General features: G+C 37.6%; 1 protein-coding gene across 9 annotated transcripts; it reads right to left on the reverse strand.

Moving 5' to 3' along the window:
• Window positions 1-709: 709 nt before the first annotated feature.
• LOC107871236 lies at window positions 710-14,120 on the reverse strand. 9 transcript variants are annotated; one of them, XM_016718107.2, is made up of 4 exons: window positions 13,882-14,100; window positions 11,287-11,765; window positions 8,566-10,434; window positions 710-3,821 (listed from the first exon to the last, which is right to left on the reverse strand). In XM_016718107.2, the coding sequence occupies exons 2-4, from the start codon at window positions 11,637-11,639 to the stop codon at window positions 3,803-3,805; spliced, it is 2,241 nt and encodes a 746-aa protein (XP_016573593.2). In that variant the 5' UTR covers window positions 11,640-11,765; window positions 13,882-14,100; the 3' UTR covers window positions 710-3,802. The 9 variants fall into 9 exon arrangements, with proteins under 9 accessions (XP_016573593.2, XP_047268664.1, XP_016573590.2 ...); XM_047412708.1 differs by lacking the exon at window positions 710-3,821 and adding an exon at window positions 6,647-6,737 and having other exon boundaries at window positions 13,882-14,102; XM_016718104.2 differs by lacking the exon at window positions 710-3,821 and adding an exon at window positions 6,647-6,737 and having other exon boundaries at window positions 11,287-11,641; window positions 13,882-14,101.
• Between the last annotated feature and the right edge of the window lie 265 nt (window positions 14,121-14,385).

A 14,385-nucleotide genomic window follows, 5' to 3' on the forward strand; every position in this document is an offset into this window, starting at 1 on the left:
AAGGTACAGGGGCTACTACTAGCATAATACTAAGAATGGAATATGAAATAAAATGGAATATGAAATAACGAAAATAACAAAGGTTAGAAGTCACCGGATTACGCTTGGAGCTGCGGCTGCTTGAGACAGAGCGGCGGGTGGCGGCTGGAGACCGGGCGGCGGCTGGCTGGCTGAAGACCGAGGTGGGGGGAGGGCTGGTGTACCCCGCGGGGGGCGGGGGGAGGGGGTACGGACAGGACAGGTAAGGGTGGGGGGGTGGGGGGCCCGACGGTCGGGGTCGGCGGCCGGGGACCGGAGGTCGGGGCCGGCGGTCGGGTCGGGTCGGCGCCGAAGGTCGGCGACGGCGCCGGGGACCAGGTACCGGTGCGAGAGGGAGGGAGAGAGGGTAGGGAGAGAGAGAGAGAGATCGGGCCGGAGGTCGGCGCCGGGGGCCGGAGGTCGGGCTCGGAGATCGGGCCGGGTCGGCGCCGACAGTCGGCGCGGGGGGCTCGGAGATCGGGTCGGAGATCGGCGCCGGGGCTCGGAGATCGGGCCGGAGGTCGGCGCCTGGGGCCGGATCGGCGCCGACGGTCGAATCAAGTTAAACAGTACCTTCAGAGAGAGAGAGACGGAGAGAGAAAATGTTATCACTTCAATTTCACTTAAACTATCTCCAAATATAGAAGGTCCAGAAAGATAACAACACAATGTGGTAAATCAAGATAATAAGCAACCAATATAACTATTATATGAAGACAAATGATTAATAATATGAAAGATTGAAGAGACGGCAGAGGCAACGGAGTCCCAACAAGGTAACATATAATCGAGAAAAATAGATCAATCAATTTCTCGTGAAAAGTTTGCTGAAGCTATTATTGAGCATTATTTTCCTTATTCTTTTGCTGAATATAAAAAAAATTAGAGCCTGGGCAGATTATGTAAATCCAGAAATAATAATGCCGTCAAGGAACATTGCTGTTGTGGATGTCCAAAAAGTGTATTTCAAGGAGAAAGAAAAATTAAGACAAGCCTTGGCTAAGATTCCTAATCGAGTTTGCTTAACTTCTGATTGCTGGACAACACGTACATTTGAGGATTATCTTTGTTTAACTGCTCAATATTTACTAAAATTTTAAACTTTTGTCGTATGATTTCTCCTCATACTAGAGTTGAATTGGCTGCAACGATATATGAGCATTGATAGGAAGGTGTTCTCGATCACTTTGGATAATGTCACTAATAATGATAGCCTGCAAACTATTTTAAAAGGCCATCTTCATTTGCAAAAGAATTTATTATGTGATGATGAGTTTTTTCATGTGCGTTGTTCTGCTCATATTTTTAATTTGATTATCTAAGAAGATTTAAAAATAGCTACTGATGCCTTGTTTAGAATCGGAGAAAGTGTGATGTAAAAGGATCTGATAGTAGAATGTGAAAATTTAAACAATGTGTTAAGCAAGTGGAAATTAATACAAATTTGAATTTATGTTTGGATGTAATAACCAGATGGAACTCAATGTAATTGATGCTTGAGAGTGCACTACAATATGAAAAAACTTTTTCTAGTTTACAGTTGATTGACAGGAACTACTCTCTTTGTCCAACATTTGATCATCAGAGAAGGGCAGAAAAAATATTTGAATTCTTGAAACCTTTTTATAAAATAACTAACTTGATTTTTGGTTCAAGTTATCCAACTTTCAACTTGTATTTTATGCAAGTTTAAAAAATTGAATGTTTACTGAAGGAGAATTCAAGTAGTTTGGATGAAGTTATTAGGGAAATGACTACAAGAATGTTCAAAAATACTGGAATAGATTTAGTCTAGTACTCTCATTTGGAGCTATTCTTGATCGTCGCTTCAAGATGCAACTTTTAGAATTTTGTTTCTCAAAGGTGGATGCGTCTTCGGCAAAAGAAAAAGTTGCAGATATTGAGAAAAAATTGTATAAGCTTTATGAACAATATGAAAATAATCAAATTCGGACAACTATTCATGTTCAAAGCAAACCAACTGGAGAAGGAAGTCAATTCAAATAAAGAAGTCCACTTTGTTTGCTGTAAGTATTAATTTTATTTTCTTTTATCTAATCTTCTTGTCCTTAACCTTACGGCAAAACAATGCCAAACACAACATACCATAAATCCATAAATCTGAAAAAAAAAAAAAGTAAAAAAAGATTAGATAAAAGAAAAAAAAATTAATACTTACAACAAATAAAGTGGACTTCTTTTGTTGGAATTGACTTTCTTCTTCAGTTAGTTTTTGAACAGGAGTAGTCCGAATTTGATTATTTTCATATTATTCATAGAGCTTGTGCAATTTTTTTTCAATCTTTGCAACTTTTTCTTTTGCCGAAGACGCATCCATCTTTAAGAAACAAAATTCTAAAAGTTGTGTCTTGAGGCGAGGATCAAGAATAGCTCAAAATGAGAGTACTAGACTAAATCTATTTCAGTATTTCTAAAACTTTTTGAACATTCTTGTAGTCATTTCCCAAATAACTTCATCCAAACTACTTGAATTCTCATTCAGAAAGCATTCAATTTTTCAAACTTGCATAAAATACAAGTTGAAAGTTGGATAACTTGAACCAGAAATCAAGTTAGTTATTTCATAAAAAGGTTCCAAGAATTCATATATTTTTTCTGCCCTTCTCCAATGATCAAATATAGGACAAAGAGAGTAGTTCCTGTCAATCAACTGTAGATTAGAAAAAGTTTTTTCATATTGTAGTGCACTCTCAAGCATCAAGTACATTGAGTTCCATGTGGTTATCACATCCAAACGTAAACCCAAATTTGTACTAATTCCCACTTGCTTAACATATTGTTCAAATTTTTTCATTCTACTATCAGATTCTTTTACATACTTCACACTTTTTCTGATTCTAAACGAGACATCAGTAGCTGTTTTTAAACCTTCTTGGACAATTAAATTAAAAATATGAGCAGAACAACGCACATGAAAAAACTCACCATCACATAATAAACTCTTAAGCAAATCAAGATGGACTTTAAAAATAGTTTGCAGGCTGTCATTATTAGTGACATTATCCAAAGTGATAGAGAACACCTTCCTATCAATGCCCCACTCCATCAAACAATCATATATATCGTTGCAGCCAATTCAACTCAATTCAACTCCAGTATGAGGAAAAATCATATGACAAAAGTTTAAAATTTTAGTAACTAACTTTCAATTATCATCAACATATTGAGCTGTTAAATAAAGATAACCCTCAGACCTACCTGTTGTCCAGCTATCAGAAGTTAAGCAAACTCGATTAGGAATCTTGGCCAACGCTTGTCTTTAACTTTTCTTTCCCCTTGAAATACACTTTTTGGACATCCACAACAACAGTGTTTCTTGACGGCATTATTATTTTTGAATTTACATAATCTGCCCAGGCTCTAATTTTTTTATATTCAACAAAAGAATAAGGCAAATCATGCTCAATAATAGCTTCAGCAAGCTTTTCACGAGAAATCGATTGACCTATTTTTTCATGAGAAATCATGCTGATCCATATACATCTAACCCAAATCATGATATTTGATCATTTTGCATTTAAGTATGTGTCGTTTTAAATATGATATTCCATAGATCTTACCATTAGGTCCGGGAGTAGAACCAACCTTATATGACTCCTTACAACCTTTGCATACTGCCCTTTCCACTCCATCCTTACCTCTACTAATCTTTCACATATATGTCCAAACGGATGATTTTAATTGCCTCATTTTCTTCTGCACATGTTCTTCAGATTCATTCACTTCTACACTATCCTCATCTTCATGTGCACTATGTTCATCATCATTCGCCATTAATTTTTCTGTAATAAGATAAACATGTCAAAAGATAATTTCAGACTTCCAAAACGGATTAGAGGTAATCAATCAGACTTCAAAAGATAATAATATAAGCTGTAACTCAGTAAGACAGTAACTGATATTTTTCTTCAGCGAATTTCCTTACAAAACCACACAATGATTGATAACGCAACAAGTTAGAACTTAGAGCTGTAGCAACTTAAAGACTAGAGCACCAAACTCATGAGCTGTAGCAACTTAAACACTAGAACTTAGATAAACCGTCAAAGGTCTCTAACGAATCCCAGACATACTTTCTGAATCATCATCAGAAACAATTTCTCAGATTTCCCTAAAATTCATAACGCAGCCAATGGGTGTACGTACATATGAACATCACCAAGAGAATTCTTGAACTCTCTGGTCTCTGATTTTTCCCTCAATTATTTATCAGAGTCTCTCAACTGAAGCTTTTATCACTTTACTGATTCAGCACTTCTTATCAGAAGAAGTGTTAAAAGAACCAACACCTCTTTGAATATCAAAATTGGTTATACATCATAGACTCATAGTGCTCTCTGCCTCTCAGTCTGCACTCTCTCTAGGCCCCACTTTGTAGGACTATACTAGCTATGTTGTTGTTATTATGGACCATCGGAATATAATTAACTGAAAAAAGACAACAATAAAGAAGATAACGACCATCTCATATTCTCTCATTAGAACTTTAATTACAATATAAGACGGAAAAGTAACTTTGATCTAAATCGATTAATGCAGAGCCTAAGAACATAATAATTAGTTCATCTAACAAGTTTCCGACCACAAATTACTTAGAACAAAGTGTATCCCTAAGAACACTAAAAATCATAGCAGCACAAGTACTCCAACAAGCTATTAGTACAGTCGTAAAAGCAAGAACAACTGCACAAACGACAAACACAACCAAAACAACCAATAGTTTTTCATCTTCTTACCTGTATCCATTTGGACGAACTCAATTTTGCATTCAAGAGTTGTGCAGATTTCAAAGAAAGTCCTAATTGTCTCATCTACTGTACGTTAAGTGAGTACTGGTTATGACTTATTGTTTATTGATTAACTCTTTACTCTTTAGAGTTAAGTTGAGCAGGTCTTGGGCCTTGGAGTTGGTCCATTGTATATTTAAAATATTTAATAAAATATTTTTGAAGTCTTAGTTCACGAGCTAGCCTCTGAGGCCGACGGGTCAAGTGGGGCTGGGCTTATAAGCCTTGTTTCTAAAAGGGCTGAAAAAAACGTAACCCAACCCCACTTAATTAAAGGGTTGGGTTAGGCCGGCCTCGCGGCCAAGCCCATTTTGACAGCTCTACTTACACATCTGTTTTATGTCTTCATAAAATTTGACAACATTAGAAGTAGATTACTCATATCTGACAGTAAATATAAAAGGATAGCATACCAGTGCAAAAGCAGAGATTTGACTGTAGTGGCGGAGCCAAGATTTTCATTAAGGGGTTCAAAAGTGCACACGCAAACTAGCCGAAGGGGGGTTCAACGCCTACTATATATACAAGAAAAGTAATTTTAACCATGTATATATAGTGTAAGTTTTCGTTGAAGGGGGTTCGGGTGAACTCCTGAGTATATGCTAGCTCCGCCCCTACCTCCAAGAATCCCTATACCTTCTCAAGTATATTTCTAGTGCTGACAGAATGGGAGCAAAATCTTTGAATCATTCTGGAATTTTCAATATCACAATCTTCCAGAGTGTTCTTATAGCATCATATTATGCCCACTAATTTATTTATGGCAATCTGTTATTCATCTTGAATGCATGAATTTACTGCATAGAACAAGAAAACATGTGAGCAAACGAGCCCTGATGCATGCTTAGATCCTGAAAGCTATGGCCGGACACTTGAAAATTCTTGGTTCTGCTCCTCGAATATCCCTTGATCCTGTTCGTGTTACTACTACCATCATTCTAGTTGCATATTCTGAAGTACAAACAACAGCTACTATGCCTTCATCTAAAGCAAGTTACTGTTGTGGCTATACGAATCCACACTGCCCATATCGCTCCATTTAAGCCCGTCTCAGATTCTGAAGTCCGATTAATATTTAGTCTTTACACTTCTTCTTCACTTTCCAAATACGAAGCTGGGATAGGGAGCAACTAAAAAGAGGAGCTTCTACTGCAGCGCGGCTTTTATATGGGGTTAGATCAGAAGTCAATCTTGCACTTGAACCGGAGAAACTCTCATATTCCAGTCCCCTACTACGTCTGAAAGATCTACAAATCCCTCCTGCTTATATTAAAACTTTCCAAGGTCATAGGATCAAAGTTGAAAGAGATAAATTGAACAAGTATGGTCGTCCCCTGTTGGGATGTACTAGTAAACCTAAATTGGGGTTATCTGCTAAAAACTACGGTAGAGCTGTTTATGAATGTCTTCGCGGTGGACTTGATTTTACCAAAGATGATGAGAACGTGAACTCACAACCATTTATGCGTTGGAGAGATCATTTCTTCTTTTGTGCCGAAGCACTTTATAAAGCACAGACTGAAATAGGTGAAATCAAAGGGCATTACTTGAATGCTACTGCAGGTACATGCCAAGAAATGATCAAAAGAGCTGTATTTGCTAGAGAATTGGGCGTTCAGATCGTAATGCATGACTACTTATCGGGGGGATTCACCGCAAATACTAGCTTGGCTCATTATTGCCGAGATAATGCTCTACTAATTCAGCTAAGTATACAAAAGTTTACCTGAAAGATACACCCTCCCACTCCTGTCCCAAAGGGCATCTAAGACGTAGTGTTTAGACTTCACAAAAGACTTTCTTATAGGAGAAGAAGATACCTAACATCATGCAGTGACTTCAGGTTGTTCAGCTACCACCATGCCGGTAAGAAGTAGCGGATCAGATCCATCAATTTTATTTGCCTTGCTGCTTCCAAAAGGATAATGACACTGGGTCATAAACCATCATATACATAAACGATGGAAGATATTTATCATGATAGCACAATCAAAGCTGAACAAATTATATCAGCATATACTTTGCACTTTTTGCCAGTTCACAATTACACCATGAAATTTCTACTTCAGCATCAAAAGCATAATGATGCAAGAAACAGATGACTTCATGAAATAACAGTAATAGAGCGTGCAATTCATTTTCACTTCCTTGTCTGGTTTTGACTTGACACGAAGTTTAAGAAAGTAAGGGAGACTTATGAATCTTGAGGTTTTAAACTAAAGATATGTAAATATGTACCAAAATGCCCTTTAACATGGTTTGAAGCACGTCATGTGGAGAGTTAGAATTAAAGAGTTGAAAAAAAAAGAAAAGAAAGAGACATTCTTTCTGAAACAGACTGAAAAAGAAAGTAAGACAAACATATTGAAACGGCGGGAGTACTATTTAAGGCTGTTCAGCTTCAGCAATCTGGGAAGTTTGGACAGCACTTTCATCTCCGACAAGCAAAACAACTGTGCATGTTTCAACAATCACCGCGGTTGGTGTTTGGGCTAACTTGCTGCACCTCGACTAACCTCCCACCAACACAGTAACCATGTAACTTTACCAAAGAGAATTCACCTCTCTTCAGAGTGAACCCTGATTACTAAGATTGTTAGTCTTAACTCTTCAACCGCTAGCCCACCCAGCAAAACAGAAATATAACTTCTTTCACGAAATGTTTAAAAACTTCAAGAGAAGATAGGTGTTTAAATTTCTAAGATAAGAAAAGCTTTACTTTCGTGATGAGATTAGTCGAAAATGACCAGTAATTTTGTCAGTTAATTCACTTAAGAAAAGACGGACCTGCTGAGGTTGAAATATCTCTTCTTTTATTATCAAGTTAAATGACGAGGTTGAAATCATTGCACTAGACAAGGCTGAAGTTCTCAACCAGCATATATCTTTCTAATGAACACACAAGTACAGAAACTTCTAATTTTTTTTTTTTAAAATAACCATGGTGTCTGGGCTAGCTTGCGCAATTCCACGGAGTACATGCTACCTCCCACAGGCACAGGTACCAGGTAACTCTATCCACCAAGGCTTGGACAGACGGGAAGAAATCACCAAGTGTTTTTGACCTGAGACCTCAAGGTTGCTTTTTGGTTGTCTAAAACATAGAAGTAGAGCCAACCAATCAGAAGACGGAGGAAATATCATAACACGGATATGGATCTAACAAGGGTGTGACCTAGTGGTCAACGAAGTGGGTTGAGAACCATGAGACCTCGGGTTCAACCCCTAGCAGAGACAAAAAACACTAGGTAATTTCTTCCCATCTATCCTAGACTTGGTGGATAGAGTTACCTGGAACCTATTGCCGGTGGGAGGAGGTAGGTATCCCATGGAAATTGGAATAAGTCGAGATGCACACAAGATAGCACGGACACCACGGTTATCAAGAAAAAAAACACCATTAACATGGAGATAATTTACAACTTGATTTAATGGTGTGAAACAAGTTACATTCAAACCAAGTAGGCTGTAAGTGCAGTAGTAAATGACATATGCATGTTTTTACCCTTTCTAATATCATTAGAGAACAATTTGAATCCCATGAAACTTGTATGGTAAGAATTGAAGGCGAAACAGAAGAAATAAAAGAGCAATAACAAGCCACGATATAGCAGTTGTCAAGTAAAACAAAAGATCTGTGAAAATAAACAAATTGACCAGTACCAATATAATTAAGCTAGTCTAACAGAAACATAGATTGCAAAAGTTGCAAGACAGAGAAGTGTTAAGAGGGACCTACTTGCATGTCTTCTTATTGTGCCCCAGGCCCTTGCACTTGCTACACTGAAGCTGACGTCTAATTATATCAACTGAGTCTGGTTGTTTCATCTTTGGTCGCCCAGCTGGACGTTTAGTTGGAGGAGGACTGACCATGATTTCCATGTCTACTTCAGCTTTCGCAGGCTTTTCCAGAAGAGGTATAGGGTTGATTGATTCGGAGTATGTCAAACGGTAGCTCTCACTTGTGAAGTATCTGGAGCAATAATCATATGGGCTCCTTCCCAGACATTCGAATATAGCAATAGCATGGCAGCAAGGCAACCCGCTGAGCTGCCATGCTTTGCAGCTGCAGAACCAATTATCAATATCAACTAAATCAACAGCTTCTCCACGGACTTCAAATGTGCTCTCATGTGAGTTGCATGCTTGAAGTGACATTGACTTTGACGTCTCATTTTGAAGCTTTTCTTCCATATAAGGTGTCAATCTTGTAAGCCACAAACTAGAATCAACACACCTTGTGTAGTTCAGTTCCATCATCTTCCTTTGCAAGGCATCAACCATCTGCGTAACTGGAAGTTCACTCACATCGGATACCCAATCACGAAAAAGTTGTCCGAAGTTAGAAGTCATGTGGTCATACCTTGCCCCACCAAAAAAGGCATTTGCCCAATGATCAGGCTCACTTTGTACGACCCAACTGTAAGCATCAGGTGAGATGGCCTTTATGTTCTCAACACAGCGCTCAAAATCCTCCAGTTTTGGCGCATAAGCAGCAGCATATAAATCTTGGATCAAAAGACACCTTGCTTCATGTGAAAACTTCCCATGCAAATCCTTATTTAATTTCTCACCAAGGTGCCGCAGACAATAACCATGATAGCTATCTTTGCCGAATATATCACACAACGACTCTCTTATACCATTCTGGAAAGCAGAAACAAATGTTATTGGTCGCGAGGTTGAGATAGCAGATTTAAGTTCAGAGAGAAACCAATTCCAGTTGTCATCTGTCTCCTCGTCTACAACTGCAAAGGCTACTGGTAAGACACCATCATTCCCATCTGCACCCACCGCAGACAATACAATTCCTTGATATTTTGCATAGAGAACAGTGCTATCAAGGAAAAGAAGAGGGCGGCAGCCCTGTTGAAAGCCATATATTGATGCATGAAAGGAGACAAATAGCCGGTGGAAACTCGAGTCCTCCTTTGTGACAAATGTAGCAAGACTACCTGGATTAGTTTCCATGATTCTCTCACAGAATGACGGTAACTGACTGTATGCTTCTCTATAAGAACCCTGAAGTTGCTCTCTTGCAATCTCTTTTGCACGCCATGCCTGAGAATAGTTCAACTGAATGCCATATTCACGTTTAATGTCAGTGGCAATATCCTTTGGTTTGTAATCAGGAGAAAACTTCAACTTCTCCTTAATTATATTTCCCACCCATCCCCTTGTTGCTCGATATCCGGCTTTCACGACAGCTCCTTCACATGTATGGTTTTTATTCATTTTCTTAATAAATATCAGCTGGGTGGTAACCAACCTTGATGCATATATACGCCAAGGACAACCCTCAGACTTGCATTTAACCGTTACTCTGTGACTATCATTCTTCTTATAATTATATGTAAATCCATGCGCAATTGAGTACTTGTGTAAGACTTCACGAAATTCAGTAAAACTACTGAATCTTTGGTCCACGCCAGTAATGGAGTTTTCCCACTGTGTAGCTGCCCTACGGTGCTTGTTGTCATTGCTACAAATACCTAATGGTGTTGTCGTATCCATGGGTGTATCAACCATAAGCTGACCGTCAGGGTTTGTGAAATCCAAAGGGGTAGCAGGAGAAACCGCTGGCTCTGGCATAGTTGTCCTGCTGGACCTGAATAATTCAGCAGGCCACAGATGCATTAGCAATCAAGTGCGGCAAAAGAAAGTCCTGATTCTCACATGTTGAGTTCAAAAAACCACCAAAACCGGCATCGAAGAGAAAATGTTGGGATTCAAGGTTAACTATTTGAAGGAAAAAAATTATATTCGAGATGCAGTATCTCATCCAAAACCTTAAGGGGTTGTTTGGTATACGGGATGGGATAAGCAAGGATATCCCATGGCAATATTTTATCGTACATTCCATATTAGATAGTAATCCCACCATTTTAGTACAAATGTTGGAATAAAATAGTCTCAGGATCAGCAAATGCCTCACACCAAACATTGGATGAAGTTAATCCCAAATTTTATCCCGGGATTATTATACTCATCCCACATACCAAGCGACCCCTAAGTCGTTAGATAGGGAGCATTTCTATCTATTTATGTCTGCAATATGCCTCCTCATGTGCAAGTTTGATTCTTTTTCTTGGACCAAGCACGTGGAAAGAATTCTTTTTCTTTTTTGGACAACCGTGGTGACCGGGCTAGCTTGTGTGCACCTTGACTAATTCCACATGGAAGTACTCTTGCTAATTGTAAGAGTGATAATTGAGCTCAAAATCTCTATCTGCTCTAATACCATTTAACCCTTCTATTGTTCTTTATAATTCAAAGCTTATTGGTTGGTTTAGCACTGCTTATTTGCTTTGCCACATAAAATCATCTCCTCATCCACTAACTTTAAAATCTTTAAATTGTTGGAGAGAGAACACTTTTATTTATTTATATCTGCAATAGTTCAAGTAAGAAAACGAAAGAAAAGAAACTAAACTCGACCTTCAGAAGAAGAAAAAAATACCTACTGGCAGGCATATTGGAAACATTGAGTGCAACAGCAGCTCCTTCGGCGATTACAAAGACTTCTACTTGCTCGGAATCCTTGAAGAAGTTAACCATGCGTCGTAGGTCCTTATCTTTGGATACTGTGATGAGAGTCTTTTTATTTCCCGGAAGAAAATACTTTATGGTCATTCCAACTACGTTAAACTTAAATGTGTCCCCTAGTTCTTGCTTAAAGGCATCCACATTCGTTTTCTCATCGATATCTACAGCATATGCATTCCCTCCGGTGTAACTCAAAGATCCGTCTACATTATTGGTCACAAATTCCCCACCAGATTGGCATATTGCAATGATTTTCTTTGCAGCCATTACTACGAGGGCAATATAAAATGTCAACAAATTTTGATGAACCAACGTTGGACGAACAATTTGACACCTGCCCTGATGTTGCAGCAATCCTATAGCTAAGAACTAATTGCATAACAAAATAGCAACCTACACAAAAGATGATAGATGAAACCTTAAGCAAATTAAAAACTAACAAGCTAATAATCCTAGACATAGCCCCAAGGGGCCAGCATAACAGTCTAACAGTTAGCGCAACAACTTTGAAACTAAGCTTCAATCTATGTTGCTCGGACTCGTTAAAAATGTCAATGGGTGCGTGTAGGATTTGCCAAAATTAGTGTATTTTTGAAGAATCCAGACACGGGTGCGGCATCAAAAGTGAAGAGTCCGCGCAACTTAGGCTTCAATACCCTTGGAGGCTACATCAGGTAAATAAAAATAATGATTACCATGTGTCCAACCAGGTTATGCCTCGACTAGTTCCACGGGTACCTAACCTCCCACCCAACATAGGTACCGAATAATTTTGTCCACTCTATTTGGATGGTTGTTATGTGTTGTTTCATAATTTATCTTATTATATTTTATTGTATCATATTGTATCGTTGTGATGAATACAATGTTCGGATAGATTGCATCGTTTTCCGTCGTTACATAATGTCACAAACAATTTGAAGGATGAACCTACAAGTATAGTAGGATACATGGCAGTGGTAGAGCTAGCTACTATAAAAGGTAGGGTAAAGGATAAAATAAGACTATTAAAAAATAAACATAGACAAAATGAGAAGAAAAGATAAGTTGACGATACGATCATATCAAATTGGTCATCACATAAAATGCGACTTATCATCACTATCTAACAATGGATTTAACTGATAAAGTTGATGCTATGTGACCAGAAAGTCATGGGTTCAAGACATGGAAACAACAACAACAACATACCCAGTGTAGTTCCACAAAGTGAGGTAGAGAGGCTGTTTACAATAGACCCTCGGCTCAAGACGAAAAAAGTCTAGAAAAAGACGTAATGAAAGTAGAAGAGGCAATAGAAAATAACAAAAACAATAGATAGTAGTAGAACAATACTACAACAAAATAATAATATATCAAACTACAAGAAACAGCAGATACTAATAGAAATCAAAGAACAAGAAACTACAAGTATAGTACTATGACTACTATTACAAACAACCAGAAACAACATCTTGCAGAAATGCTAGGTAAGACTATGTACACTAAATCCTTATGGTCCGGCCTTTCGTCGTACTCTGCGCATAACGGAAGCTTTAGTGCATCGGGCTATTTTTTTATGTAATAAAATTTAAATAACAATTAAAACAAACATTGTGTCTAAACTAAAAACATAAACAAGTTGTTAGAGGCTAATTAGGTTTCAAAAAATTAATAACCGTGGTGTTAAGGCCAGATTGCGCCTTGACTAATTCTTTTGGTACCTGCTACCTCCCATCAACATAAATACGACTAACTCTACCCACCAAGCTTGAACAAATGGCACCTCGCAGTTCTCAACTCACTTCATTAATCACTAGGTCACAGCCTTACGTGCTAAAGTAAAAATTATTTTGCGTGCACCGCGCTGCCTTTTTTTTTTTTTTTTTTTTTTTAAGTTGATCACTTATTAAATTAAGATAAAATTAATTAATTTTTTCTCATTTTAACCGTATAACTAATAGTATATATTAAATGTGAACAATTACAATGTTTATTCCTATGTCCAATAACAAAAGGATAAGATAGTAAAATTAATTATTCAATTTATGATTTCTGAATTACTACACAAAATTAAATGTGTCCAACCAAAAGGAGACGGAGGAAGTATAATACTGGGTTATGTTGCTAAAGGAAGCCTTGAGTAACTCGAAAAATTATTATCATGTGATCAGGTCACGGGTTTCCACCTCTTACATAAATGTAAGGTCCAAACCGACACATAACATATATTTAATGCACTGAGCTGTCCTTTATGGATTATGTTGTTTGAACTTTCTAAAAATATTAATAGGTATCTGTCGAATGCAAAATAATGTATTTTTGAACTATCTGACTACAACTAATATTTTTAGAAAATCCGAGCAAAGTTTGGAACAAAAGAAAAAAACTAATCAAGCAAATAGCAATTTTGGAAAAGATTCATCATATCAATTTAGACAAAGAAATCAAATTAGTGAAAATTTGTGGGAACAAATGCAAAATTGGGTTTTTTGATTTCACTAAAAATGGAGGAGAAAAATGAAATTACCTGATAACCAATGGGGTATACTTTAATTTCTGCTTTGTTTCATGTTTTATCTTTTTTTTTTTTCTCACGGCGAAAGGGGAAAACATAAAGAAGAATAGTCTGCAAAAATGAGGTGCTATCTATTTGAAATTTGATTTTATGACCTTTTGCACCCTAAAAACTTTGTAAAGATGTCAATTTTCCATTAATATTTTGGGGGTGATATGATAGAAGGGATAAGAAAGATAATTATGAGATAAAGTTTGGGATCGATTTTAAGATAAAGTTTGAAATCAAATTTATTTTATATTTAGTATGAGGCGTTAGTTATGAGACTTTTATTTCAATATTTGTTCTAAAATAATGGTATGACTATCCTATGTTAAGGATAGTTTCAGAGGATCTGGGGCGGAGTCACCTTTGGACAAGGGGCATCTTTTCGATAAAAAATTAAACTACTTATGCATGATTAAATCCATTTCGACTAGTTCATATATTCACTTCTGAACTCCTTTAGGGAAATTT

This window comes from Capsicum annuum, chromosome 5 (assembly GCF_002878395.1).
Source record: "Capsicum annuum cultivar UCD-10X-F1 chromosome 5, UCD10Xv1.1, whole genome shotgun sequence".
Taxonomy (NCBI): Eukaryota; Viridiplantae; Streptophyta; class Magnoliopsida; order Solanales; family Solanaceae; genus Capsicum; species Capsicum annuum.